At 38.4% G+C, this 26,943-nt stretch overlaps 1 protein-coding gene across 14 annotated transcripts in view; it reads right to left on the bottom strand.

Annotated features, from left to right (window-relative positions):
- PPFIBP2 (PPFIA binding protein 2) overlaps window positions 1-26,943 on the bottom strand; it is a 208,349-nt gene that overhangs the window by 73,208 nt on the left and 108,198 nt on the right. For 9 of the 14 annotated variants that reach the window (XR_007948228.1, XR_007948227.1, XR_007948230.1 and 6 more), the window contains 2 exons: window positions 9,001-9,132; window positions 904-1,062 (listed from right to left, as the gene is read on the bottom strand). Coding sequence is in view for 2 of the 14 variants with exons in the window: in XM_051965339.1 (XP_051821299.1) it covers window positions 904-1,062; window positions 9,001-9,132 (291 nt within the window). In the remaining 12 variants the exon portion in view is untranslated. The remainder of the gene's footprint in view (window positions 1-903; window positions 1,063-9,000; window positions 9,133-26,943) is intronic. The other 5 variants (XR_007948233.1, XR_007948234.1, XR_007948239.1 and 2 more) reach the window with 1 other exon arrangement.

Here is a 26,943-nt window from a genome sequence, read left to right on the forward strand (position 1 = left end):
TAGTACATGTAGCCCTTTGCCTTCTATAAAATATATTCTTGAATTAAAAATACCTTTTCATAAGCTCAGAATTCCTAAGTCCAATTGCTCCAAATCCCAGTGAATCCTCTGTAGTTACATATGTGTATATTCTACACATACATATATAACTTTACATTCCCTCCTCGTATTAAAATCTCATATGCACTGTGTTTATTATCTGTGCTCCAATTCACGATGAATTGCTACCTGAGGCTATTGTCTTTAGCTCCTGTCTCCTCTTGGTAAATAGTGAGCATCTCTTACACTATTTTCCTTCTGCCTACGATGTCCCATGTGCTTACTGAATAGCCTGGCCCATCTTCCATATTATCTGGATTTTCCATTTTAACTGGAAATTTTTCTCTCTTCTCTTCATTGAAAACACAATTGCAAGCAAGAAGAAGCAAAGAAAAAGGAAGAAGCTTCATTCCAGTTTTTAGGTACAGGAAGAAGTTATTTCTCCTTCTCCAATTCCTAACATACCCATAAAATTCTCTTTCGAAATTAAGGCAACATGAGCAAGTACTTTGTGGATTATTACTGTCTTTCTCTTCCTCGGTGGCCAAAGCTAGACAGCTGACAATTCTCTTACTTGTCCATGGGCTACCGTAGAGTTGTTAATAAATACACGGCACACAATTAGTGAAAGACTTAGGAAGGACTGCCCAAGCCATGCTATTTCTCCAGATAAATTTAGATACAAGAATGAAGGAGTGAAATGGGGCAAGTCAAAGAAAGGGAAATGGTCCCTGGGCTCTGCCCAGAGTCAAACAGAGGAATGCCTGGTACCCAAAACAGACTCTTGTTAGTAGAATCCAGAATTCTCTGCACACTCAAGGCAGTACCATCTCATGCTTGGATATACTTAGGTATGCTTCATACAGGCAAGCCATCGGGGTTGCTGGCCTGGGGGCTCTCCTGAGGACTATATTCATCCATGTGGTCCCTGTCCTGCAACATTCTCTCTTGAATTTGGCTACTGATTTCCAGCTGTAGTCTACACATCTGCTCCTGTAGATCACTGATCAGATTCACTACTAACTGTAAAAAGGGAAGAGACAGGAGAGCAAAATCATAGGTAGTTAGAGCAGTCCAACCTCCTAATGTCACAGATGAAGAAACGGATAGCTTCTATGAATTTTGTTGAGATTTTCAAGTTGGAAAAAAAAAAATTCCAACAATGGAATGTTTTTCTAGTTAATAGTTTTTAGTTTTATTCAGAGGAACTGAACAAAAAGGCATCATTTATCATTGGTAGTTGTTGGAGGCATCAGTTCAATGTAATGGAATTCACCAAACATTAAGTAGCTTACTCTCCAAGACCCTGTCCTAGGTGCTGAGGGAGGTACAAGAATGAGGACTTGGAACTGACATCCAAAAAAGCTGAATTCAAACAAGACAAAATCATGAGATATAAACAAGGAAATTACATCACATTTCAGAATGCTTTTCAAAATCAGAACACATCAAAGTTGGATATGTATTCATACAATAGGCAGCTTGGCAAAGTGCATAGAGAAAGACTTTGGAGCAGTAAGACTTAGATTCAAGTCCTCCTCATGACACACATTATCTGTGTGATCTCTGAATGTCATGATCCAGGCAACTCTCAGCACATGTAGAAGGAGTTTCCTTCCCAGGGAATTCCCAAAATCACTGAAAGACTCTATTTCAAAGCTCATTCATAGAAGAATTCCTATATTCTATATTCTAGTACATTTCCTATAATGTACTAAAATATGTGGGAAGACACGAAATGGGGGAAATCAAGAAATGTTACCATTTTTATCAATTTTCTTTGAAAAGGTATGATAAATATGGAATTTAGATTGAATTGCACATGTTTAACCCATATTGGATTACTTGCTGTTTAAGGGAGGGGATAGGGGAAAGGTAGTGGGAAAAATTTGGAAGATATCACAAGGGTGAGTGTTGAAAACTATCTTTGCATGTATTCTGGGAAAAAAAACTTTAAGTAAAAATTAACAGAAAAGACAAAATATATGCAGCTTGAAAAAGAACTAAAAATCTGACTAATGTTAGGACGACAAGGATGCCAAACTGATGTGAATTGGTTCAAACATTCTATAAAATGGTCAGGAACCATAGGCAAAAGTCATTAAATTATGCATATCCTTTGATCTAGTGACATATATTCCTCAAACATGAAAGAGGAAAAGGATAAATAAGTAAAATAATATGTATATATATACATATGATAAATGTATGTGTTCATTCATTTATGCTATAAGCATGGGAAAATACACTTTTTTTTTTGTAGAATCCCCAAATTAGAAATATAGAGGTCCTCACTTTTGGGGGAATAGTTGAATAAAAGGCATTCAAATTCAATAGAATATTATTGCACTATACAAAATGAGGAGGAAATGGCCAGTTTCAGGGGACTGAAAAGACCTCCATCATATGATGCAGAATAAAATAAGCAGAATTTGAAAAACAGTACAATGACAACATTAGAAAGAAAACATCTTTTTTTCCTGGAGTTAAATGACGTCAAGTGACTTGTCCAGGTTCACACAGCTAGTAATTCAGGACCTCCATTTCTCAGGTGTTCTATCCACTGTACCACTTAGCTACCCATAAGAAAGCAATTTTTGAAAAATTTTTAGTAATTGATCACACAAAGAAAGAGAGACAGAGAGATAGAAACAGACACTAGAGACAGAAATAGAGGACAGAGATGGGGGGGGAGAGGGATAGACAGAAATAGAGACAGAGACACAAAAACAGAAATACACAGAGAGACAGAAAAAAAACATACATACAAAGACGGAGAGATACAAAGAGACAGACAGAAACAGAGACAGAGAGACAGAGAAAAGAAGGGAGAGATAGAACCGAGAAGAAATAAATCATTACTATTTTGTTTCAGGTTTTATTATGTAGTCCCCCCCCACCCCAAACAAAAGCCAAATATCTAGATTGAATATTTTTATTTGGTATTCAGGATCATCTTCAGTTCATTGATTTATATTTGCTGCAAATGTTACTTAACTTGATGATTTAAAAAAATAAATGCCTGAAAAAGAATGTGTCCAGAGAAAAGAACAGATTTTCAACCAGAAAACCTGGATTAAAGTCCTATCTCTGAACTTACTCTCTTCATGAGCTGTTCATTTCTAAAATAAGGACAATAATAATATTGTTGACTGAGAGCTCCTTGAAAGCAATTTCTGACTTTTGTTTTAGCACAGTGCCTAGGCTTAGTAGGTACTTAAAGTCTTAGTTCACTAAGTTCACTAAGTTCCAAAGAATAGAATAATGCAGTAAACAAAAGTTAACTCATGTGTTTAACAATCCTGCGAGATAAGTGCTATAAAAACTGCATTTTATAGCTAAGGAAATAGTCAGTGGTAAAGTAACTTGTTAGTTAAAGGTCACAGAGCCTAGTACATGAATGTCTGAGGTTAGACTGGAACTCAGCTCCTCCTGACTCCAGCTCATAGGAAAAAAAAACAAATGACAATTGTCAACTTTCCAATCTTTCTTCCATAAGGCTTTAAGGAAGCCTATGAGCCTTGGACTGACAGCTAATTAGGATGTGCAAAAAATTAACAGCTTTCATTTCAGTGATTGGGTTTAAAAAAAACCACTTCACTACTAATTCTAATTTTATAACCCAATAATAAAACTTTCCTTTTCAAATTGGCAAAATAGTAGGAAAATTCAAGGAATAAAAGGGGGGGGTAGAGGAAGGGGATTATTTAAAGGGAAGCAACTAATCAGTTTGTGATGGAATTTTTTATTTTAGTAACTTTAATTTTTCCAAATACTGCAAAGATAGTTTTCAACATTCATCTTCGCAAAACCTTATGACCCATTTTCTCCCTTCTTTTCCCAACCCCTCCCCTAGACAGCAAGCAATCCAATACAGGTAAACATGTGAAATTCTTCTATTTTCATATTCATCATGCTATGCAAGAAAAACTAGATCACAAGGTGAAATAAAAATAACAATTAACAACAACAAAAGTGAAACTATTATATTGTGATCCACATTCAGTCTCCATAGTTTTTTTTTTTTTTTTTTTCCTGGATGTGAATGGCTCTTTCCATCACAAGTCTATTGGAACTGTCTTGAATCACTTCATTGTTGAAAAGAGCCAAGTCCATGTGATGGAATTTTTTTTTTTAAATCAGCATATTTTAAAATCTTATTTCAGGGCAACAAAGGAAATTAACATCATCCAGCTTCTCTGAAGAACAAAAGCTCCCAATGCTAAGGAGCAGGGAGAGGGAAGGCAATGCTATGGAGTAGCTCTCCCTGTTCTGTTTTGTAAATTGTCTGTTCTAATGGTAAGCTTTATCCAAAAAATCTGTGTTTTGTTTTAAAAAGTTATGTTTGGTAAACTTAGATTTTGCAATTCCAACATGTAGCAGAATGCAGATTTGTATTTACTCCTGGGGTGGAGAAGGAAGGGACCTAGGGATGATGGATGCCTTTTAAAAAAAAATTTCAAATTCTAATTTTATTTCCTGATAGGGTTTTTTTTTTTTTTAAAGCTTTTTATTTTAAAAACATATGCATGGACAATTTTTCAACACTGACCCTTGCAAAATGTTGTGTTCCAATTTTTCCTTCCCCTCCTCTCCCCCCTTCCCACTCCCCCAGAGGATAAGTAATCCAATATATGTTAAACATAGTAAATATATATAAGGGCAGCCAGGTGGCGCAGTGGATAGAGCACCAGCCCTGAAGTCAGGAGGACCTGAGTTCAAATTTGATCTCAGACACTTCCTAGCTGAGGGACCTAGGCAAGTCACTGAACCTCAATTGCCTCAGAAAAAAGAAAATAATACATATATCTTAAATCCAATATATGTATATTTATACAATTATCTTACTGCAGAAGAAAAACCACATCAAAAAGGAAAAAAATGAAAAAGAAAACAAAATGCAAGGAAACAACAACAAAAAGAGTGAGAATGCTACATTGTGGCCCTCACTCAGTCCCCACAATCCTCTCTCTGGGTGTAGATGGCTCTCTCCATCACAAGATCATTGGACCTGGCCTGAATCAGGGATGATGGAGTCTTAAGAACCAGAGAAATGTTCAGTGCGGTCGATCTCATCTTTGTTTTTAAAATGAGTAACAGGAGGAACTCTGCCTCCCCAAGTCTTGTCTCTGGATAGACCGAGAGACTGGGGATTGGGGAAAATAGTCACAAGAGGGCCCAGGAAGCTCTTGGAACCCGCAGAAACATAAATGTTTCATTGTCTTTTTGATTGCTGAGAAGTGTGGAAAGATAAAATTATGGGGAACATGGCAGAAAGCCTCCTAGCCCTTTAAGAGTAGCTAGAAGGCAAAGCAAAGTCAAATCTGTAAGCTGACTAACTCCTTCACATCAATCCAATTCTCTTGCAAATCATCATCCTGACCTCATGAAGGACAAATAACTTAACAATTAGGGTAATTAGGATAGAAAGAAGCTCGAGGAAGATCCCTGGAAAAGCTTTTAGTGTCAGGTTGGTTTGAAGTTCATGGAACCCTAAGATCTGGAATAGGAAGGGACCTGAGAGAATGCCTGATCTGCCTCAGTTTACCCATTATGGGGATGATAATAGTACCTGTCTCCTAAGGGAAGTGAGATAATATTTGCAAAAGCACTTAGCATAGGGGCAGCCAGGTGGCGCAGTGGATGGAGCACCAGCCTGAAGTCAGAGGAGGACTACAGTTCAAATCTGGTCTCAGACACTTAACATTTCCTGGCTGGGTGACCCTGGGCAAGTCACTTAACCCCAAAGGACTCAGCAAAAAACAAAACAAAACAAAACAAAACACTTAGCATAGTACATGGTACCTAAAAAGTACCTAATAAGCGCTAATTCCCTACTTCTCTAATCCAGAGATTCTTAACTTTTTGTGTCATACTGGTGAAGCCAGTGAATTCCTTTTCAGAATCATATTTTTAAATGCATAAGATAAAATGTCAGATTACAACGGATACCAATCATATTGAAATAACTGTCAACATATTTTTAAAGAAGTTCCTGGACCCTCGGATAAGATTTCCTGAAATAGCCCAAACTTTCTTAATTTTATAGACAAGGAAACTGAGGCTGGCCCTAGGAGATTAAGCACTATCATTAAAGAATCATCTATACTGAAAGTCTGTGTTTATACTGACAAATACAAATCTTGGAATCAAGAAATCTTTAAACTGAAATTGGAGGGAGGAGTAGAGGAGACTGATCATATCTATCTACTAAATCAGACGTTTAGAGAATAACAAATAAGAAAGAGAATAGGGGTTCTTAACCTGGAATCCATGAATTTGTTTGAAAGAAACATTTTCATAACTGTTTTTCTACATCACTGATCTCCATAATCCTATCTTTTTATGCAATTGCTATATTGCTAAAGGAATCTATAACATAAAAAAGATGGAGCATGCCAGAAATAGGGGAATACCAAGGGAGTGCCCCCCAAATTCACTTAGGGAGAAGGGTAGTAATACAACTTGTGGCCTCAGATACTTATATATGAAAGGGGTGGTTTGTGAAGAATTTGGGATCACTGGGAACCACAATGGAGTTGCCAAAAAATCGCTTTGTGGGATCCATCCTCAGTCCTGTGTCATTTGACATCTATGTAAATGACTTAAAGATACAGATATCATGTTAATCAAGGTTGCAGATGACATAAAGCTGGGATGAATGACAACATCAAAATTTGGAACAAATTTGACAACAGTCAATGGAAAAATGATTGGGGTATATTACTGAACACTTTGCTAGCTCAGTGAGTCAACAGTATAACGTGGCAACTCCCAGACTCCCAAGTCTAATTAATCAAAAGTCGTATTTATAAAAACATATTTAGAAGGATGGAATTTTCCCTAAAGAATTAATGTTTCTTGAGAGTAGGGATTGTTTCATTTTGCTAATCCCAGCATTTAATGACAAGTTTACAGTAGGTAATGTTTATTAAATGTCAAACTGAATGAATAATAATCCCACCACCATTAGATTTGGTCAGATCACTCTGGAATACTGTGTTCAGTTCTGGAGCCCCTAATTGCCACAGGGAGAGTTAGGATAAGGCATCAGCCTCAGAGGCAGGAAAACCTGAATTCAAATCTGGCTTCAGACATTTACTGCCTATATGGCCCTGGGCAAGTCACTTAATTCTCAACTGACATCTGACAAGCATCTGACAAGCAAGGTGGGAGGTTCAAAAAAACATACCACCCACCCAAGGATTAGTTGAAGGAACTGTGGAGGTTTGGCCTGGAGCAGACCAGATTTAGGGAGTAATGAAAAGTCTCTGAAAATATCTAAAAGATTTAGAAGAGGGATTAAAATTGTTTCCATGGGCCCCAGAGGACGGAATTAGGAATTATGGGTAAAGTTAGGGAGGAAAAGATTTCAGTTTGATATAGGGAACAAATGTCTCAACAATGGGACCCCTCTAAAAGTATACTCCAGAGGATGTGATCCTCATTATTGGAGGTTTTCAGACTAAAGCTTGGGACCTTTCTGCCTGATGCAAAGGATGCTTAATGGAGGGATAGGGTGAGCATTGGGAAATGATTGTGGTATGGAAATGAAAGGTACTTTAAAATCATTCTTTAAAAATAGTGCAGGGCAAGAAGTAATCAAAAAATAATAAGATGATTTAGAGCTGTAAAGAACCTAAAGAGACGTAGAGGCTAAGTTATTTGCAGAGCATAATAGTATAATAGAGTGCCAGATTCAGGAAGACTTGGGTTAAAATTTTGTATCTGACATTCATTCCTTGACCATGGGAAAGTTATTTTACTGTTCTGGGCCTCAGTTCCTTCATCTTTAAAATGGTCTTTTAAATCTTGCTCACTATCCCATAAAAATGCTGTGAGATCATGGATATAGAGGGCTTTATAAACCTTAAAGGGCCCAAAACACATCAGTTATTATTGTTAATATTACTGTTGCTCAAGGCAATAAGCAGCAGAGCTAGGATCCAAGGATAATTCCATGATTCCAAATTCATTAGCCTTTTTACTACCCACAATGATTATCTCTGTTTTCATTTATAAAATGCTTTAAGAGGGAGAATGATAATCCATTACTCCCATTTTTAGAAGAGAAAAACTTCAAGGAACGCTACAAACTTGGCTAGGAACTGGTTTTTTGATTCTCTATCTTTCTAGAGCACAGCAATAACTATCTCAATAGTCCAGAACTAAAGAGTTTTCTATTAAACTGTAGATATATCATGTTTCAGCACATAGATCTTTGGGATTAGGGGTTCAAGAAGCGGCATGGAAAAGCTCTCACACTCTCGGTACATGTTTGACTCTTCCCAAAGAGTGGCCAACATTGGCATGTTTGGGGACCAAATGCACCCCAGGTAAATAAATTAAAGAACTTTGACATTTTTAAAATAAACAATATTTAATAAATAAAAGAACCCTGACATTCTCTTTCTCAAAAATATCCTTAAAAGGAATTTGTTTCATTGGTGTGCTGTACCTTTGGATGCATCATTGTCACTTTCTAATGACTCCCTCTCCCTTTGTCCCTAAATAATCTCCAACAAAATAATATAGAATACGCTCCAACATGTTTGAAGAAGCCCCTGCTATATTCATAGGATTGAGAGCTTGGAAGAAGTGCTACTTCCTCATTTGACAGAAGCTGAGGCTGAGACATGACCAGTGATGTGCTCAGGGATCCCCAACCAAAAAGTGTCTGAGGCAAGATTCGAATTCCAAGCCTAGGGCTCCATCCACTTTGCCCTGTAGTTTTCCTCAGCCTTTTCCCTCTCATCCCACCTTTGCCATCATGGTCTTGCAGATAGCAGTGGTCAGTCTTGGTCTTGCTAAAAGGTGCAGCTCGAGTGTAAGGTGAAATTGCTTTCCAGGTCCAAGAAGTGTTTGCAAAAAACAGCTGTTCTCCTCTTGATGTTGCCTGTGGGCGCCCGACAGACTTTCCCAGGGCGCTTCAGGCAGGCAGAGACGTGAAATGGCACTCACCTCGGCTTTCCTCTGCTTCTCCTCCTGTTCTTTCTGTTCCCTTTCCATGCCGACCAGCCGAAGCTTCAGCTCCGAAACCTCCGCCGTCAGCTCCAGTTTCTGTGCCTCAAGTGACGTGCGGCTCAACAATTCCTGCAGTTCAGAAAAGACATTTTAGACCCTTCCAACAAATCACACCATGATGGATGTTCTGGGTGGATGAGCTTGGAGGATGGGAGAGCCTCCGACAAGAGATCCGAATTTGGGGCAGCTGTTGCTGGGAGCAGGGGTGGGTGGGTCAAAGGTATATGTGGGAATAAAAAATGTTAAATCCATTATTATTTGATCCTCACAATAGCCCAGGGTGATAAGTGTGCTGTTGGTATTATACCCATTTCAGAGATGGGAAAACTGAGATATAGAGTGGATCAATGACTGTAGTATATGTCATTAGATGTAAACCTGTTGAGAGCTTTGTCTTTCTTTGTGTCCCCAGCACTTTGGCACAGGGCCTGGCACACAGTAGCTTAATACATGCTTAATGACCTGATGGATCTGGGTTCACCTTGGGTTCCACTCTCTATCACTTATGCTGTGACAGTGAAAAACAATTAACTTCTCTGGACCTCAGTTCTTCACCTAAAAAAAAATGAGTAATTTGGTTTAGAAGGTCTCTAAAGCCTCTTGTGCTTCTAACTATGATTCTGCGACTGTCCATGGTGATCAGAAGCAGGATTTGAACCTAAATTTCTGCTGATTTTTTGGCCCTCACTCTTACTCTTTCCACCATGCAATCCTGCTTGCCTATAGAACAGATGTCCCGTCAGCCTTTGGACTTGTTTCTACTGGTTCAACCCAAGGGCTTCCACTTCACCTTGACTGAGGGGCCCAAAGTCACCCGAGCGCTTTATCAGCCCAATCTGCTGCTGGCTTCCTTTCTGAAAAGGCAGCAAATTCCATCGAAAGCAGCTCATGGCAACGTGGAACCGTGCCCAAAGGGCCATAACACTGTGCACACCCTTGACCCAGCAGAGCCGTTCCTGGGTCTGTATCCCAAGGAAGTCATAAAAGAAGGAAAAGGACCCACATGTGCAAAAATGTCTGTAGCAGTTCTCTTTGTGGTGGCAAGGAACTGGAAAAGGAATAGATGTCCATCATTTGGGGAATGGCTGAACAAGCTGTGGTACTTGAAGTAATGGGATATTATTCTATAAAAATGATGAACAAGCTGATTATATAAAGACCTGGAAAGATTTACATGAACTGATGCTGAGAGAAAAAAGCAGAACCAGGAATACATTGTACACGGTAACAGCAAGATCAACTACAAAGGCTTGGTTCTACTCAGTAGTTAAGTGATCCAAAGCAATTCCAATAGACTTTGGACAGAAAATACCATCTGCATCCAGAAAAAGGACTAAGGAGACAGAATGTAAATCAACACATGCTATGTTCACTTTTTTTTTTCTGGTTTTTTTTTTTTTTTAATCTCTCTCATTTGCTGATTTTTCTCTCCCAATATAATTCATAAAACAATGTGTATTTTTAAAAAAGCAACTCATGTCAGGGGCACAGCAAAACCAATAGGAGGAGACCCCTGGGGTCCCTTATCCCCAACCTGGTCCTGGATAGGGAAAATAAAACTTCACCATGAGATCACTGGAGCTCTACATCAGGCTTTGATAGCAAAGAAAGACATGGTGGTACACATCAGGAATCCAGGCAGGGAAACTGGTGCAGAATTATCTTATCAGTATATTCAAATGATATGAATTCAAATGTGACCTTTGCTACTTACTACTCTAATAAACAGTCAATTTACTTAACTTCTCTAGACCTTAAATTTCCTTGAAGGTAAAATGAGGAGCTTGGATTAACTGCTCTTTAAGGTCTTTTTTAAGTCTAAGCTTATGATCCTATGAATACTAGCAGGATGGATGGCAGAGGAGACCATTTATGAAGCTATTGAGGAGCTTAGAAGTTTGTTTTGGGGTGGGGTGCTATAGGAGTAGAAAGGAAGCTCTTGGGTGGAGCAGAATTGGGAAATTACATTTCCTTTTCTTAGCAAACCTATCCAGCAAACCCCTATCCAGGGGTAAGAAAGACTGGGGATGTGGAACACTGAATGAGCTGTCACTCACTCAAGCTGATGTTTACTGGGACAGGCAAGTTCAGTCTCAAACAAGTTTAGTTCAGGTCAAGCAGCTGAAGGTATCCAATAACTGGAAAGTCCAGGAATGGAGTTCTGAGGGAGAGATTGAGGGTGGAGGTGTAGATTTGGGAGTCACCTGCACAGAGGTGATGTATGAAGTATTGGGAGATTAACCTTGGAGCTAATGCATGAAAAGGACCTTAGGAAAGACCTATAATTAAGGGGCAGGAGGAAGATGGAGAAGCAGCAAAAGGATAGAATGTAGTGCTATGGAAAGCAAGAAATAGTAAGATAGGCGAGGGGGGATCCTTAGTAATGGCAAAGAGATGAGGACGGAAAAAAAACCAAAACACTGAAATTAGCAGGAAAGAGCCAATTGGGGTTAAGTGATTTGCTCAGGGTCACATAGCTACGAAGTATTGTCTGAGGCCAGATTTGAACTCAGGTCCTCCTGACTTCAGGGCTGGTGCTCTATCCACTGCATCACCTAGCTGCCCCATGATTTTTCCGTTTTGCTACAATTTTTCTCTATTATCATTATTTATAAAGCTAGGCATATTAAAATAAACTTACAAAAAGAAAAAAAGAAAGAAAATAAGACTTTATCAGTCTTTTTAAAAACTTACAACACATCCCATTCCACTTTCACCCAACCAAAGAAAGAAAAGGGAAATGGAAACAACTATAAAATCTATAGCTTGAAGGGATTCAACCCATTTGGGTACAGATTCACAGATTTGGAACTAGAAAAGACTATAGATGTCACCTAGTTCAATTTCCTCATTTTACAAATGAGGAAACTGAAGTCCAAAGAAAAGTTGTATCAGAGGCAGAATCTGAATTCGGGTTCTCAGACACCAGAGTCAATTCCAAGAAGATGGTTTCCCCATCACTTCAAAAACACAATGAAACACGCCAAAAGTATATAATAATGGCAGTCTCATTCTTCACAGCAGCAAGTTCCTTGAGAAGTTACTGTTTCACTTCAAATCTCTCTTCTCAGGCTGAAAGATACCTTTTCATTGGTTCTGATTACATTAACCAGGTGATTTTAGGGAAAGAGCCTAAGACAAGTTCAATTTTTTTTTTTAAAGCATCTTCTAGTTTACTATTAGGAATTGGGTTTGTGCTCCTATTTACCCACAAGCCACATGTCTGAAATTTTCCAATAGCATCTATTCCCTCTACCAGCTACAAATGTCAGTCTTCTGTGATTCTGATTAGTACTCTCACTTGGTAACCTCATCAAGAACTACAAGTTTAACGATCAATTCTGTACTTCCAGACATTTAAATCCAGTCCTATGTCCAGTACTACATCACCATTGAGCTACTGAATGTTTTGGATTGAATTGGTCCAAGAGGCATCTTAAATGAAACACATTCAGACAGAACTCATTATGTTTTCCCCTACCCATCTAAAAAACATTTTTATTTCTGCAGAGGGCACCACAACTCAGATCTGTACAATGGTGTCATCTTCAACTCCTAACCCTTACTTATTCCACATATCCAATCAGTTACCACTTCTAATAATTTCTGCTTCCATAATCTCTTTTGCATATCTTCCCTTTCTTTGCACTCATATAATCACCATCCTATTACAGTCCTCATCACCTTCCACTTGGAGCATTTCAAGTTTTCCATTTGCCCTTCCTGGATAAAGTGACTTCCCATTCCAGTTTATCCTCTATACAGTTGCCAAAAAAGTTAGCCTGGAAAATGTTACTCTTCCCTATTTCTTATAGGATCAAGTATAAACTATTTTGGGAGAAGGGGTAGGAAATAAGCATTTATTGAGTGCCTATTATGAGCTAGCACTGTACTAAGCTGATACACATCAATTTTACATGATCCTCCCAAGTTCTTGAAAGCCCTGGCCCCTTCTAACAATCTCTCCCTATTCTTCTTACATTAGTCTTATCTCCATGCTCTAGTGTTGAGCCATATTGGCCAAAGATGCTGGCCATATCCCATCTCTGAACATCTCCATGTAGTGCAAAAGCCCTCGAATGCTCTTGCATGCTTCCTAGAATCCCTGCCCTCTTCCAAAATATCACCTTGTAGAAGAGTTCTTTATCTCTTTCAGTTAATAGGGCATTTCTAGCCAAAGGAACTTGTCTAGTATTTTATGGTATCTCTCCCACTGGAACAGCAGCTTCTGAAGTCTGTTTTGCTTTTGTCCTTGTATTGGTAGTTTACTATATTCCTGGCAATCTGGGAGTGCTTAACAGCTGCCTGTTGATTAGGTGACCTTTGGCACCTGGTTTGGAATCAAAGGGCTTGGTTTTCAATCCAGGCTCTGTCACTATCACTGGGCAAATTGTGGTTGGACTTAAGAGATGACTTCTAAAGTCCCTTTGTTTCTCTGAATCCTGGACTTTTGGGTAATGATAAAACTCTAAGGAAATCAATCACAGGATCAGAGAATTCAGAATTCTAACCCAACTCTCCCACTTTATATATAGAAAATAAAAGGCCCTACTCAAGAATTTTGTTTCTTTCTACCTCTGCCTCTACTTCTGTTGACTCTGGATTACTGAACCCTGAATAATGTTTCATCATGCTCTGTGACTATTAACCTCATATATGATCCTGATAAAATCCCTTTATCTTTATTCACCTCAAAAAATAAGAGTGGGCCTAGCTCAGGGAGCTTTGTTCATTTGCTTAGGTTATTCCCCCTTTCTTCCCTCAGTTAATCTACATCTATGTGCTGACCCATCATTCTACCTTTGAAGCGAATTTGTTTTCTTCTTCTTAGGTGCTATAGGACCGGTCACATGATCCTACCTAACTGCAGAATTGGAAAGTCATCAAACTCAACCTCCTGTCATAAGTGAATAGATAGCGGCCTAGAGAGGCTGGCTCATTGTCACATAATAAAAATCTGAAGTAGAATTGAACTCAGAAGTAATTACTTTTGGATTTGAACTCTGGCTCTGTAATTCCAAGTTCTGAGCTTGTTCCACTTCCCAGGAAAAGAGAGGAATAACAATTCATTCAGTACTTTAAAGATTTTTGAAGAGTGCTTTCCCCCCAAGAATCAGAAGTGGGTCATGCAAGTATCATTGCATTCCCCATTTTACATACAGGGGAACAAAAGCACAGAGTGATAAAATGACTTATCCAGGGACATTGAATACTTTGGGAACTATTATTTGAACAGATGCTCTTGAATGTTAAGTCTGGCATTCCTTGCACTATACAAAGCATCACAAGTCACAAAAATTTTAACTCTGAAACCTTATGATTGTACCAAGACTTTGAACAGATGCTCTTGAATGTAAGTCTGGCATTCCTTGCACTATACAAAGTATCACAAGTCATAGAAATTTTAACTCTCTTGAAGCCTTATAATTGTACTAAGGCTTTTGTGATCACCTGTACCATACTGTCTCCATGGTCTGTTAAGATATATAGGAAAATGGCTGTCCAAATCTGGTTTTGTTATCTCCCAGACTCACCATATTTCAGAGTTGCAAGAGATCATGATGGTTCAATCTACACCCAAGAATGAATTATATTCATAACATACCTGCCAAAAGGTGATATGATACTAACCTTTATTTGAAGATTTCCACTGAAGGGGAACCTACCTCCTCCAAAAAAGTCTTCCTGATACACCTAAATTTGCCTCATTTTATCTAAGTTCTGTCCTCAATTACTCTCTAGCCTTAATTATTACATGGCTGTGGCCTGCTGAAGACCTTAGCTTAAAAAGACCAAGGTCTCCCACTGTATTCAGGGTTATCTCCAGTAGTCCTGATCTATGGATCTCCTCCAGAGCCATCTGAGAGGCAGGTGACTTTTTCTTTTCACAGCCCTCCCTCACTTGAATCCAATTTACTTGCAAGACAAGACATCATCTCCCAGTATCCTGTCCTTTCTGAGAACAAAGGAAAAATAGAATCTAGTCTCTTTTATGCTTCATAGGCTTTCTAAGTAGTGAGCACAGTCATCATGTTCCTCCTAGGTCTTTCCTTCTCTAGATCAAACACACCCAGTTCTTCAAACCATCTTATGTGGTCTGCTTGAGATTTTCCTATTCTAACTACCAACCACAGGACATCCTCCAGATTATCAGCATCCTTCCTTGCCTGTAGGTGCAGAGAAATGAACTCGGGGATTCAGGTATAGTCCAAGGACAGAAGATGGGGGCAAAATCACTTATATATTCTGGAACCTATGCTGTCTTCAGATAGACCAAAATTGTATTAGCTTTTTGGGGGGAGTGCTAGCTATCAGACTGTTGACTACTCCTGACCAGGCAAGTCTGCTCAAACTTCTACAAGCTTTTTAGCTAAACTGCCTTCTAACCATACTTCTCTCTTTAATTTGTGAGTGATTTTTCCAACCCAGATTCAAGGCTTTATATTCATTCCCATTAAATTCAGCCCAATTCTCTAGTTTGTCGAGCTCCTTTTGGATCCTTTATTTGATAATTGTTAATAGTCACTCAATTTTGTGTCACCTTAAAATCTAACATAGATCTCATCTGTGTTTTTGTCCAAGACATTGATAAAAATATTAACTAATGAGGAATCAAACCCAGATCCCTGGGATACTCAATCTTTCCAAATGCCTGTTAAAAAGCAATAATTGTATGTACGTAGGGATTTTTGTAAGATTTAAATGAGATGTATATAAGACATCAAGAAGAGTCCTTATCACTACTGAGGGTTATTCATTCTGTTGATTGCCTAGGCTTTAGTTCCTGCTTTCTCAACCTCAATAAGAATCCTCATTCTTACTGGACCAAAGGATTGGCTGACCCCTCTAGAGCTCTAGTTTCTTCATTTTACAGAGATTAAGTCCCTTTAAAACAGTTTAAAGGTAGAAGGATACAGCTGCTAGAGGATTACCAGTTACTTTAAGGTTTGGGGCAGGTCACATGTTGCCTGGTCAGCTGGGAAACATTAGATTAATGCACGTTAATGTGCATTAGCCTCTAAGCTAAGGAAGATAAGTCATAATCAATTCTTAAAGAAGGTTTTAAATAAATTCCAGAAAAGTACCAACAGTTTATTTCCTTTCCCCAAGATTCTTTTTTTCTTAGTCACTACTGCATATGAAACTCTGCACAAGGTAGAATTCAGTGGTCAGCACACTGCCTAGTATATACAAGGTGTTTAATAAATGTTTATTGATTGATTGATAAAATTGTGGATTAGAGAAACACAGGAGCAGAAAGAAAGAGTGCTTACCATGTCATTCATCAGCTTGGAGCACAACCAATCAAGATAACATATGGACTTATTAATAAGCACATACAAAAAGTCCATGGTAATTTGGGAGGAAAAGCCATATTCATTTAGGGGAATGGAAATGGCCTCATGAAGGAGGGATTAGCCTTTGATTTGGGTCTTGAAGATAATTAAGGATTTTTAGAAGCAGGAATGAGGAGGGAGTGCTTTCCAGGAAGGGGTGGGGAATCAGTTCAAAGGAATGGAGAAGAGACAGAATTGCGCCAGTACCCACACCAATGAAATTACAGATATTTTTGAAGGCATAGGGTGGTGCTTCATAAAGGGATAAAGAACAAAGTCATCTTTAAAGTCACTGCTCATCAGTAGTTTTCTCCCTGGGCTGAACAGTGAAGTGGCTCAGGTGGAGGTAGGGATGGTTACGGGAAGAGAACAAAGGGAGATATGGGAGGTGAAAATTATCCTATCATAGTTTCCCTTTCCTGCTTCCATCTTCTACCCTCCATTTCTGATTTAACTCGATATAAAGAACTGGGATTCAAAGTAAATATTCTTTCCTTAAAAGGATCATGCCTTGAAACAATTATCTCCCTCTTCTAGAGAAACTTGTCTGAAAGGGCTCATTAGTGGGATGTGGTCCAGCTCGTTCCCAACAAATGACAGAGTACTTCCAGTGGTATGAAGCAATGTGAAACACCAGGACGAACACACGGGCAGTTGAAAGAAATGAAAATACAAATTTGCCTTGCTGGCGTCTTGAAGTCAAAGGCTTGGTCAATTTTGCTGAGCAATTTCGTAGATGACATTCTCAGTAGGAGGGTTGTGCCCCCAAATAACACTTTTTGATGGATAACTGCAGGGGCTTTAACAAAACAAATTAGATAACTGAGAAGACATGCCTGGGGAATTATCCTGGAGTGGGAGAAAAGGGAAGATCAACTAAGTTTTGACTTTTTTTTTTTTTTAGTTTTACAAACTAAACAAAACCTTCTATAACCAAAGGAAACATGGATTCATGCTCCTAGTGCCATACCATTCTACCCATGCACAACCCATTTCCATAGTGCCTTCCACATGTCGTTACACAACTTTCTAAATCATCAATCATCAGCCAGAAGTTTTCAATGAAAGGTAACTTTTCTTCCCCATTCCCTCCTCCTTTTCAGCTGTATTTGGAGAGATCACCTTTCTCTTTGCTATAGCTAATCATCTGATCTCATCTGCTATTTCTTCCTCTAGAAACTCTACTAATCAACCTCTCTCATAAATCTTTAATCTTTTCTTCTCTACTATTTCCTTCCTATTGCCAGAGAATATGCTAAATAAATCCTTAAAAAGACTTCACTAGAATCTTCTACATTTAGCAAACATCTTATCTTACTTTTCCTTTTCCCTACTAAACTTCTTGTAAAATTAGTGTACATAGCTAACTGTATAAATATATATACATATACTGGATTTAGCATAAACTTTAACATATTTAACATGTATTGGTCTACCTGCCATCTAGGGGAGGGGGCAAGGGGAAGGAGGGGACAAGTTGGATCAGAAGGTTTTGCAAGGGTCAGTGTTGAAAAATTACCCATGCATATGGTTTTGTAAATAAAAAGCTATAATAAAAAAATAATTAGTGTGCATGTGATATCTCTAGTTTTCTAGAATGGTTCTACAGAATCTCATATCTGGAAGGAAACCCCTTTGTAACATTTTTCACAAGCAGGGTCAGGGCATTAGAAAGACTATTTTGGCAACAGTGAACTACAGAGTGTAGAATTGGGAATCTGAGAGACCAGGTAATAAGAGAATATATTACATAACTATATAATCCAGGAAAGAGGTAAAGTGGGTCTAATCAAAGTAATGACAATATATGAGATAATGAATGCAAGGTAAATTTGATGGGACTAGATGATGAGAAAAAAGAGAAAAATTAAATATAACTTGTAATTTTCATAGAAGGGCAATAGGGAGGTTCACTGTGAACATAGAGAAGATAAAAGGAGAATCAGCTTCAAATTGGGGTGGCTGTTATTTATCCTTTGCTTTCAAATAGGACCATGGCATCAGGGAAATGATGTCTTGATACACACATGAATTGGATATAAGTGAGGGAACGTACCATCCTCACTTTCTTCTCTGGAGCTATCTGGGTCCATTGGCCAGATTATCAAGACAACTGGAGATGGCCCTGGATGCAGTAGGAATCCTTTAAGATTGAAGCCTCGACAGGAGGGGCATCCAACTCAAATAGATCCAGAGACAATTGGATTTGCCAGACAAATCTCTGGGGCTGAATGTATAAACTTGGAAACCAAAAGCACTGGAGTCAAATGAAATTATAGGAAGGGAGATTACCAAGAGAAATACTAAGAAAAAGAATAGAATCTCAGAGGATGTCTCCATGTAGTGGGCAAGAGGAGACCCAATCAATGAGTCTGAAAAAGCAGCAAGGAAAAAATGAGTGTCTTGGGATTCAAAGAATGAGAGTATTCACATGGAAGGGATAGTCAACAGTGGCAGTTGTGACAAAAAGGTCAAGGGTAATTAGAACTGAGAAAGATTACTAGATTTGGAAATCAAAAGGTACCTAGTTAGTTGGGGAGAATTTTATTGGAGCAGTGAGATCAGTAGTCAGACTGCAAGGAACTGTAAAGAGGGAACAAGTGATTCTAGGAGGGAAGAAGACTATTTTTTTTTTTTAAATAACTTTTTATTGACAGAACCCATGCCAGGGTAATTTTTTTTACAACATTATCCCTTGCACTCACTTCTGTTCTGATTTTTCTCCTCCCTCCCTCTCTCCACCCCCTCCCCCAAATGGCAAGCAGTCCTATACATGTTGAATAGGTTACAGTATATCCTAGATACAATATATGTGTGCAGAACCGAACAGTTGTTGCACAGGGAGAATTGGACTCAGAAGGTAGAAATAACCCGGGAAGCAAAACATAAATGCAAACAGTTTACATTCATTTCCCAGTGTTCTTTCTTTGGGTATAGCTGCTTCTGTCCATCTTTGATCAATTGAAACTGAGTTAGATCTCTTTGTCGAAGAAATCCAATTATTTTTATTATTGTTAAAATAGAAATCCAATTATTTTAACTATTGTTAAAATAATCTACTAAGCATAGACTATTTTAGTTAAAAAAAGATATTTGGGTTATAAAGGATAGAAGGATTGAAGGGAAACACTATACGAAGCACTTAACAAATATTATCATTTGATCTTCACAGCACCTGGGAGAGACAGAAGCTATTATTATCTCCATTTTATACTTGAGGAAAATAAAGCAAACAGGTTAAGTGACTTGTCTAGGATGACAAAGCTAGTAAATGCTTGAGGGCAGATTTGAACTCAGATATTCTGGACCAGACCCAGCACTCAATCTTCTATACCCAACAGTAGAACATGTTTGCAGAAAGTGAAGATAAAACAACTGTAGGGAGATAAGAGAATGATCAGTGGATTCAGGTCTCACAGGTATTGTGATCAAAGGCACGAGTAGAAGGGGTACCCTTTGCAAGGGATAGAATAGGCTGTAAGGCCATGTATTGGACCCCCCCTCAAAAAAAAAAAAAAAAAAAAAGGAAAGGAAAGAAAGGTGAGACAAATTGGGAGCCTAAGGATAAGGGAGATTTGGAATAGTCTGGAATTATAATAGGGAATCAATAAGAGATGAATAAAAGGAAGGGTTCAGAGAGGGGAATAAATACTTATATAGCACCTACTATTCTAGGCACTGTGCTAAAAAATTTTACCTTACTTGATCCTCACAACAACCCTGAGAAGTAGGTGCTGTTCTTTGCTCTGTTGGCCAAAAAGACTTGCCCAAGATCACCCCCTATTAAGTGTCTTAGGTCAGGTTTGAATTCAGGTCACTCCTGACTTAGGAAGTAAAATAACCTGAATTTGTTGGGGGTCCAGCTGAGATTGTCTAGCAGCAGTTGCCAGCTTGGAAGATGGAGGGATGATCCAGGGTTAGAGATTAGACTAGTGGGAAGATAGGGATCAGGGAGTTGAGGATGGAAAATGATGTCTCATTGAAATGACTCCCTGAAGGATCAATGCTGTAGCAGAAGGAAGGTGAAACCAGAACAGGTTTAATGGCCTTGGGGAACTGGAAGGGATAGAAGTCAAAATGTGGGCAAAGAAGAGATCCAGGAGAAGATTCTTCTTTACCATCAAGTGCAGGAGATAAAAAGATAGGAATCAGTAATCAGAGATGAGAATCATTCTATTCAGAATGTTGGAGGCAGAGATAAATAGGATGTTTACATTCACTTGCTCAAAAAACAAGTCATTCCAAACTCACTTCATTTTCTTTTCTGAATCTAAAGAATGTTGTATACAAAATACACATGGATTTCAGGATAAAATCATGTGCTGTCTCTGTGGACAAGATGGAGGGGAATTGAGATGGTCTAAGGGCACCCAGGGAGATCTGGAACTTTTGAAACAACCAAGCTCAAAAGGAAGCAATTAATGGATCAGGATTAATTATAATCTGGAGGAAATATTTCCAGGCCCTATTTCTGACCCTTAGGAACATTTTAAAGCCACAACTTGGACAACTCCATTTGTTAGGAATAGTGTGGAAAGGATTTTCTCTCTTAGGACTAAATAACTGAATTCCCATCTATAATGATATTCAACTATTAATCCCTGGGTAGAATTCTCTCTAACTATTGCATTTAGTGCTAGGAACCCCACTTTAGGAAGGTCACAGGATTACAGAATCAGAGGTGGAAGGGAATGTGGGAACCCTATAATTCAACCACAGTTCACAGAAGAGGAACCAGAGCCCCAGAAGGGATAATTAATTTGTCCAAGTTCTTTTGTAATCCTTCAACTTAAGAGGCAAGTGATAGTAACAGAAGTCATCCTAGAGCTTCTGTTAAACCAAGGCATAGTACTAATGGAAGCTAGCTTTCTTCAGTCCTTGTATCACTGTCTGCTGAACCCAGTATTATGATCCTTCCTTTGGGAGATCTTTCTGAACCATGGCCTCATGTAATATATAAAATTGCCTCAAGAAACCCCTTTTGTATTGTGGAGGCAGGCCAAAATTTAGGACATCCTGGGTGGCAGAGGACACTGCTTTGGTAAGCCTTATTTGACTTTCTGGAAATTTAGATTTCTCAGAAAATCCAGCTTCCTTATGTAGGTCTGATACCAGAAATACCAAGTTATCATGCATCTTGAAGTTGATTTCCCCAGTGGGCCCTCCCAGTGGGCAGGGATCTATCTGTTGTGAAATGCTAGGCTGGTTTTGTGGTATGAAGCAATCTCATGTGAGTTAGGGTGGTGTAATCCAGTTTTTTCTGTGGCATGAAAATACTCAGTTAAGATAATTATCAAGTTTCCAGATCCTCTGCAAAGCAGGAGACCAAATCTCGCCTTGCAGAGACATAATAGTAATAACATCATTGCCATTATTATAAACATAATTATTTTAACTATTACAGAGTTTATTTATATGTAATAAGAATGAGAAGCAACTTGATATAGAGGATGGAGTGAGAAAAGTACCTTCTAGGTTGAAATCTAGGAGTCCAAATCTAAATCCTGTTGCTCTTGCTTCAGGGAACCTTCCCTATATCATTTTTTGCCCACGATTACTACTGAAAGCACAGGATTTCACCTGGACCAAGTATAAGTGGATAAGATGAGAAGAAATCTCAGAGCTAAGTTGTAGTCTGATCAGAAGCAACGTAAATCAAATGAATATGACCCAGACTCCTAATTGTTAACAGAGATCAGAACAGAGCTGATAAGTGGAAAATATAGAAACTAAAAATATAGACACACAAATGGAGGCAGCATCCAGCTTCTAAGTAGAAATCCTGAAATCCCAAATATTGCCCCTCATAGAAATGCGATATACAAGTGCGTGTGTGTGTGAGCACAGGCTTATATATGTCTGCACAGAATCCCATCCTTTAGAACTACACAAGAAATAAATTAAGGTTATTTGAAAGCTTGTATGTGTGTATGTGAGACAATGGCAAAATAACAAAGAAGGTCAATGAAAGATTTATGGGAGCTGTATAGGAGAGCTACAAAGGTGTTGGATTCTTAGATACCAGTAAGGGAATTTGAGCTCAAGTTAACATGGAAAAATTGAAACCTTCTAAGAATTTGTCTTGATCCTAGGGAACAAATAACATCCAAATCCTGGTCTGGTCTCAAAAACAAAGGAGAAGTAGAATTTGCCTCCTTACGAAAGAGGGGTGGAGGGCTATGGATTTTAAATATGACACATACTTTTTGATATAGTTAATGTGCGAGGTTGGCTTTCTTTGCTGTCTATGGTGATGGAGTATGTGAGTATGTGTATACATATATATATATATTTACACATACATATACACCAAATAAACATACATACACACACACATTATATATGGAGAAAAAATATCAAGAAAAAAGAAGCAGGGTAGAAATTGACCCTAACCTCAGTTTTCTTGTGAGCCATTAAATGTTGAATATCTTTTAGCATCTATAAGTTTATGGTACACAAACTCTCTCAGGTACTTGACAAAGCTACTGATACATTCTATTGCCTTCCTATTTTCTTACACTTTCCTGAAACTGAGCCATCGAATATCTTCTGTTTCCCCCTTACAGTCTCTGAAACTTCTTAGCATCAGCCTCCTCTCCCAGAGGACCATCTCTGCTATTCATAAAGCTCATCGCCACTTGGACCGTGTAGCTATTAGCCACTCGCTCCTGAAGGGCGCTTTCCCCCTTCTCTCTATAAATCTATCCAGGTCTTTAAAAAAAAAAAAAAAATCCTTCCATCCCATTCTGATATTCTCCCATTTCTCCTTTCTATTATAGCTAAATTTTGGGGAAAATATACCTGTCCCTGAAAATTCTACTTCATCATCATTTTCTTTCCTTCACCCTTTGTGACTGGCTACTTCAACAGTGTTCCTCCCATTCCACTGAAACTTGTCTCTCAAGTTTACTAATGATCAAAAACTGTCCTTTTGGAAATCTGGGGCAGCAGTGGGCACAGCTGATCACTTCCCTGTCCCTCTGAAGACACTTTACACCTTAGTTTCAGAGGCACCGCCCTCTCTGGGTTCCTTTTCTTTTGCTTTTTTGCTGTTTAAGGTCCATCCCCACTACCCCCCATCTTTTGTCCTTGGCCCTTTTTTATTCCCTCTGCTCCCTTTCAATTAACTCCAATGAAAGTCAGCAGAGCAATAGGGAAAGTAGATCCTATGTATCTCCCAAATCTATTTCTAACTCTGACTTCTGAACCATGCTTCCCGCCTCCCATCTCCAGCCACATTTGGTACAGTTGCAATACGGTGGTCCTTAAAAGCACCTGAAACTTAACATGACTTAAACTAAGTTTATCACCTCTCCCCTAATCCTGCTGCTCTTCCACCTGATGATTTCAACTTTTTTTCTTAAGTCATTGTACACCATTCATCCTACCTTGATTTTCGGCTTTCTCTCCCAATCAGTTACTAAATCTTGCCCATTTCTGTCATACCCATCCCTCTCCTTTCTATTTCTCCCATCTTCATTCTACTACAGGTTCTCATTACCAATCACCAGTCACAGCATCTTCCCAGCATGTTTTCCTGCCTCTCCTCTCACTTTCCAAACAAGCTTTCGGGCTGCTGCCAGATGCACTTTCCTTAGGAGGACTTGATCCTGATATTCCTCTGCTTAAGACCTTCCAGTACCTCCCTCCAACTTACCAAGCATGGTTCAAACACTTTAGCCTGACATTCAGAGCCTCCATAGTCTACCACTTCTCCTCTCCATGCTCTATGCTGCAACTCGACAGCAAAAGCTCTGGCGTTCTTTGCCTTTATTCACATTTCCCCTTAAACCTAGAATGTTGTCCCTCAACATTATCTGCCTGTTGAACTCTGACCATCTCTAAAGCTCAATTCATGTCACCTCTTCCATCAAGTTTTTCTTCCTTCCCCAACAATTAGCAATGACATTGCTCTCTGGGACAATATATAAACACTGCTTTGTAATTCTTGAAAGTGGTTTTTGATACCATGGTAATCAATATATGTGCCCTAAACTTATTAAGGATGAAATATGATGGGGGAGGACCCCATACTCTGTAACTCTCTTGGTTCCTAGAATAATCCTTCACACACAATACAACTAAATAAGTGTTTGCATAAAATCAAGGATCATATAGTAAAGAGTAAATCCTTATCAACCCTCTGGGTTGCACACATAATAAGCAATTGTCTAGTTTTATTATAGGATAATAGTTGGATAAGAGTTTAGCTTCTCTCATACATGAACTCCAAAAGGGGCAAAGATTTTTTTTAAGTCTCATGCTATAAAGCTATCACTTCCATGATAAGAATGATCACTAAGGTCCCTCTCAACTGTGACTCTGATTTCTAGGATTTGTAATTTCAGCCCCTTGGGAATTAATTCCCCTTTGATTGCCCCTCAAGTTCTGGCACATTGCCGCCAGTTGGTAACAGATAAAAAGAAGTATGGTTTCAGGTCTTAAACTGGAAGCCAGTGGAATGCTATTTTGCACATTATTCCCTGGCTCCAAAACATTCAAAAGCTGCTGACTAGCGGTAAAATGAAATCCAAATATCTTAACTCTTCTCCACCTACTTTGGCCATAGGAAGATGCTTCTTGCCTTTCCCTCCAGGGTCTCAACTACTTCTAAGGCTGCCAGTCTTAGTTTTTTAAAGACCATCATAAATGGCCATTCTTTGTCAATGGCCACACGCCTTATCAATTTCTTTTCTTTTCTTTTTTTAAATTTCATAACTTTTTAATTTACAAGTTATATTTATGGGTAATTTTACAGCATTGACAATTGCCAAACCTTTTGTTCCAATTTTTCCCCTTCTTCTCCCCCAACCCCTCCCCAGATGGCAAGATGACCAGCAGATGTTAAATATATTAGAGTATAAATTAGATACACAATAAGTATACATGACCAAACTGTTATTTTGCTGTACAAAAAGAATCAGATTCTGAAATATTGTACAATTAGGCTGTGAAGGATATCCAAAATGTTGGCAGCAAAAATATAGGGATTGGGAATTCAATGTAATGGTTCTTAGTCATCTCTCAGAGTTCTTTCGCTGGCGCCTCATCAATTCCACCAGAAAAACTTCTAAATTCTTAGTAAACAGGGTTAAAGGATATAGAGTCCTCTTTCTGCTTTCTTTTAAATGATCAACACCTCCTTTCTCTGATACCAATCCCCTTTTGTTATTTCATCAGCCGGGCTGGTGGGGGAAATCAGGGAATCAACTAACTGGGACCAATATAACGAAAAAGAATTAAAAACCCTCAGGTGTACAAAAGTATATTTCTATAACTAACAACTACAACATGCTGATTGCTTTATATCTTTCCCCTAAAAGTTTTTTTTAAAAAAAGATTCAATAGCTCAAAGAGTCTATGGCCCCTCCTCCAGCTCACCTGCTTACCTGTGGCAACAAGTTCATTGCCCATCATACAGTAGATAGCCTTTTCTCTGGAATTCTTTTGATCAAGTTCGCCTTTTCATGATTGCTCTGGAATAGTCTTTGCCATTTTCTCTGCATTTTGGAAAGCTCCTTTCATTTTTTCCTAATGAAAATATCTCTTGTCTATTTTTCTCTTATTAAAATTCATCTGACCTGGCCTTAGTTTGCATATAATAAGTTTGCATGTACTGAAAAATTGCAATAGGATCTACTTAAAGTCATAGAGTTAAAAGAAAGAAAACATAGATTTAGAACAAAATTAAACCCCCAAACTTCCTCAATAATCTCCAATAATAGGACCATAATGTGATTTTCAATGACACCAGTATGCCCAGATTCATCAGAACTTACCTCTTTTATGGGCTCCTTTTAGTATAGTTAAGCATTATGTATCTTGAGGTAAGATTGGTAGATACCCTGTGCTTGGTATCTTTATAAAATTGTAGAATCTCATAGTTTGGAAGGGATATCAGAGGTTTTCTGGCCTAATTTATTAATTTATTTTTAATACACGTTTTATGAATCATGTTGGAAGAGAAAAATTAGCAAAAGTGGAAAACTATGGAAGAAAAAAAAGTGAACATAATATGTGTTGATTTACATTTACTTCTGACTAATTTGCTACAGAACAAGATTTCCTTCTACAACATATTCAATAGTGATCAACGGGTCACTGTTTGAAGATCTCCAAGAATCTTCAATCTCCTGATACAACATTTCTCTCAAGATAGTGAGAAAGTTTTTCCTTACATAAAGTGCCACTTTTTACTCTATATCTTCCATCTACTGTTGCTCCTTTTCCCCCAAAAGAGGGGAGAATCCTTCATTCACAAGACAGATATATAAATACTTGAATCCAGTTACCACATTTCCCCTAAGTTTTCCTTTCTTCAGATTGTCTTTCACTAGCCTAATCACTCTCATTGGGATGTTCTCCAGCATGTCAGAAGATCACCCATATTGAGCTGAAAAAACATCATAGAGATATTTTCTCCCATTCTAATTTTCTAATGAGGAGAAAATCCAGGAGTTCATTGACTTGTTCAAGATTACAGAGATAATAATGGATGGAACAGAAATTGGAATCCAGATTCTTTGACTCCATCTTGAATATT

The sequence above is a fragment of the Antechinus flavipes genome, chromosome 6 (assembly GCF_016432865.1).
Source record: "Antechinus flavipes isolate AdamAnt ecotype Samford, QLD, Australia chromosome 6, AdamAnt_v2, whole genome shotgun sequence".
Classification (NCBI taxonomy): domain Eukaryota; kingdom Metazoa; phylum Chordata; class Mammalia; order Dasyuromorphia; family Dasyuridae; genus Antechinus; species Antechinus flavipes.